The sequence below is a fragment of the Trichinella spiralis genome, assembly GCF_000181795.1.
Source record: "Trichinella spiralis strain ISS 195 chromosome Unknown Scfld161, whole genome shotgun sequence".
Lineage (NCBI taxonomy): Eukaryota > Metazoa > Nematoda > Enoplea > Trichinellida > Trichinellidae > Trichinella > Trichinella spiralis.
Window position 1 is genome coordinate 1 of NW_003527100.1, and position 1,495 is coordinate 1,495.

Consider the following 1,495-nt stretch of genomic DNA (forward strand, 5'->3'; position numbering starts at 1 on the left):
ACCCCGGCCTCCGAGGCCCGATTTCGGGCGGCTCTCCCGCACGTGATCCAGCCGAGGCGAGTCTCCACGGCCACTGATCCACCGGTCGCTCTTCGAATGCGACCGGTCACGAGTTCGTAATAGTAGTCTATGCCGACCAACACATCGACCACAAGCGGCTCTCTCCGCCGCTGACCCATTTCGGCCACGGCCCGTGCCGGTGTCCCCTCTGGGGACTCCGCCGGTGCCCTCTGGACCTCTCCGCAAACACGGGGAATTACTAGTGCCTGCACCAGAGTGCCAACGCCTCGACGGCCTGAGCTCTCGGCTGTTCCAAGCCGAAATTCTACCCGCCTCCATCGACGCTCCGGCCCTACACGACCTCCGAGTGTGGTGAGGCGACAACGTTCATGGGGCCCGGTGAGTCCGAGGACGTCTGCCACGTCCTTCCGGATGAAAGAGACCTCCGCCCCCGTGTCAAAGAGGCAATTTACTATCACATGATTCCCGTCCGGCCCATACGCTCGAGCGCGGACCGTTTGGAGACACCCCCCAGGGGGGCCTCGGGCAGCCAGGAGACCCTGGCGGGCCCGTTCGGACCTCGGCGACCGAGCTGACTCCGACCTCGGTGACGGGTGAAGTAATTTATGGTGCAGCTGGCGGCATCCGTCCTCTCCACAGGGTCGACCTCCTCGGCATCCTTTCGCCATATGCCCGGTCTCCAGACATCGAAAGCAGACTTCCTTGATCCGCACCATGTCTCTCCTCTTGGACAGGTCCGCCTGCAGGAACTTCTCACACTCTTCCGCCTTGTGCTCCCCACTACAGAACGGGCAGCCCTTGGCGGCGACCACTGCCAACGCCGCCGCAGTTGATCTGATGCGATCCCCATATCTCCGGTCGGAACGCGACGGTTTCGACGAGGGCGCCCGTTGTTCCGACTTCACTGCAGGTGGTTTCGCTTCTTCTCCATTCGACTTGGCGAGCAGATTCGCCTGCCACTGAGCGAATTCCAAAAACTTCTGCAGGTTGTCCTCTTCTTCGGCTGCATCCGGTCCGATGTTGGTGTCCCAGGCCCTTATCAACGCCGGGGGAAATTTGTCCAGCAACATCGGCATCAGGACCTCGCTTGCGGGGAGACGGCCGGCGAATGGATCTCTATCCAGAGCAGTGAGACAACGCAGATGTTTAGTCACTTCGTCCACCAGGGACTGGATGCCCCGCGCCGACATCTCGCGGCACGCTGGCTCCCTCCATAGGGCAGCCAAATGCTCGCGTATCACTTGTCTCGGTCGACCGAAACGCTTCTTCAAAATGTCCACGGCCTGGGGGGTAATTCTCTGGAGTGAGCGGGATGCCTTCAATGGCGTTCCTCGCCGTCCCTTCGGTGTTGGACAACAAGTAGTGAACTTGGTGGCGTTGTCCAAGTCATTCCGTTTGTGTACGTTGGCTTCGACTGGCCCAAAGGAAGGGAATTCCAACACTTCCCGTAACTTCGGGAGAGTTACCTCCGGCA

General features: G+C 60.8%; 1 protein-coding gene across 1 annotated transcript; it reads left to right on the plus strand.

The window, feature by feature from the left end:
- Positions 1–51: 51 nt before the first annotated feature.
- On the plus strand, positions 52–376 carry Tsp_13921 (putative protein Ag2; the record flags this gene model as incomplete). Its single annotated transcript, XM_003371010.1, has 1 exon — positions 52–376. A coding segment is annotated over one exon (325 nt), but the record flags the coding sequence as incomplete, so codon positions are not given.
- Positions 377–1,495: the final 1,119 nt, after the last annotated feature.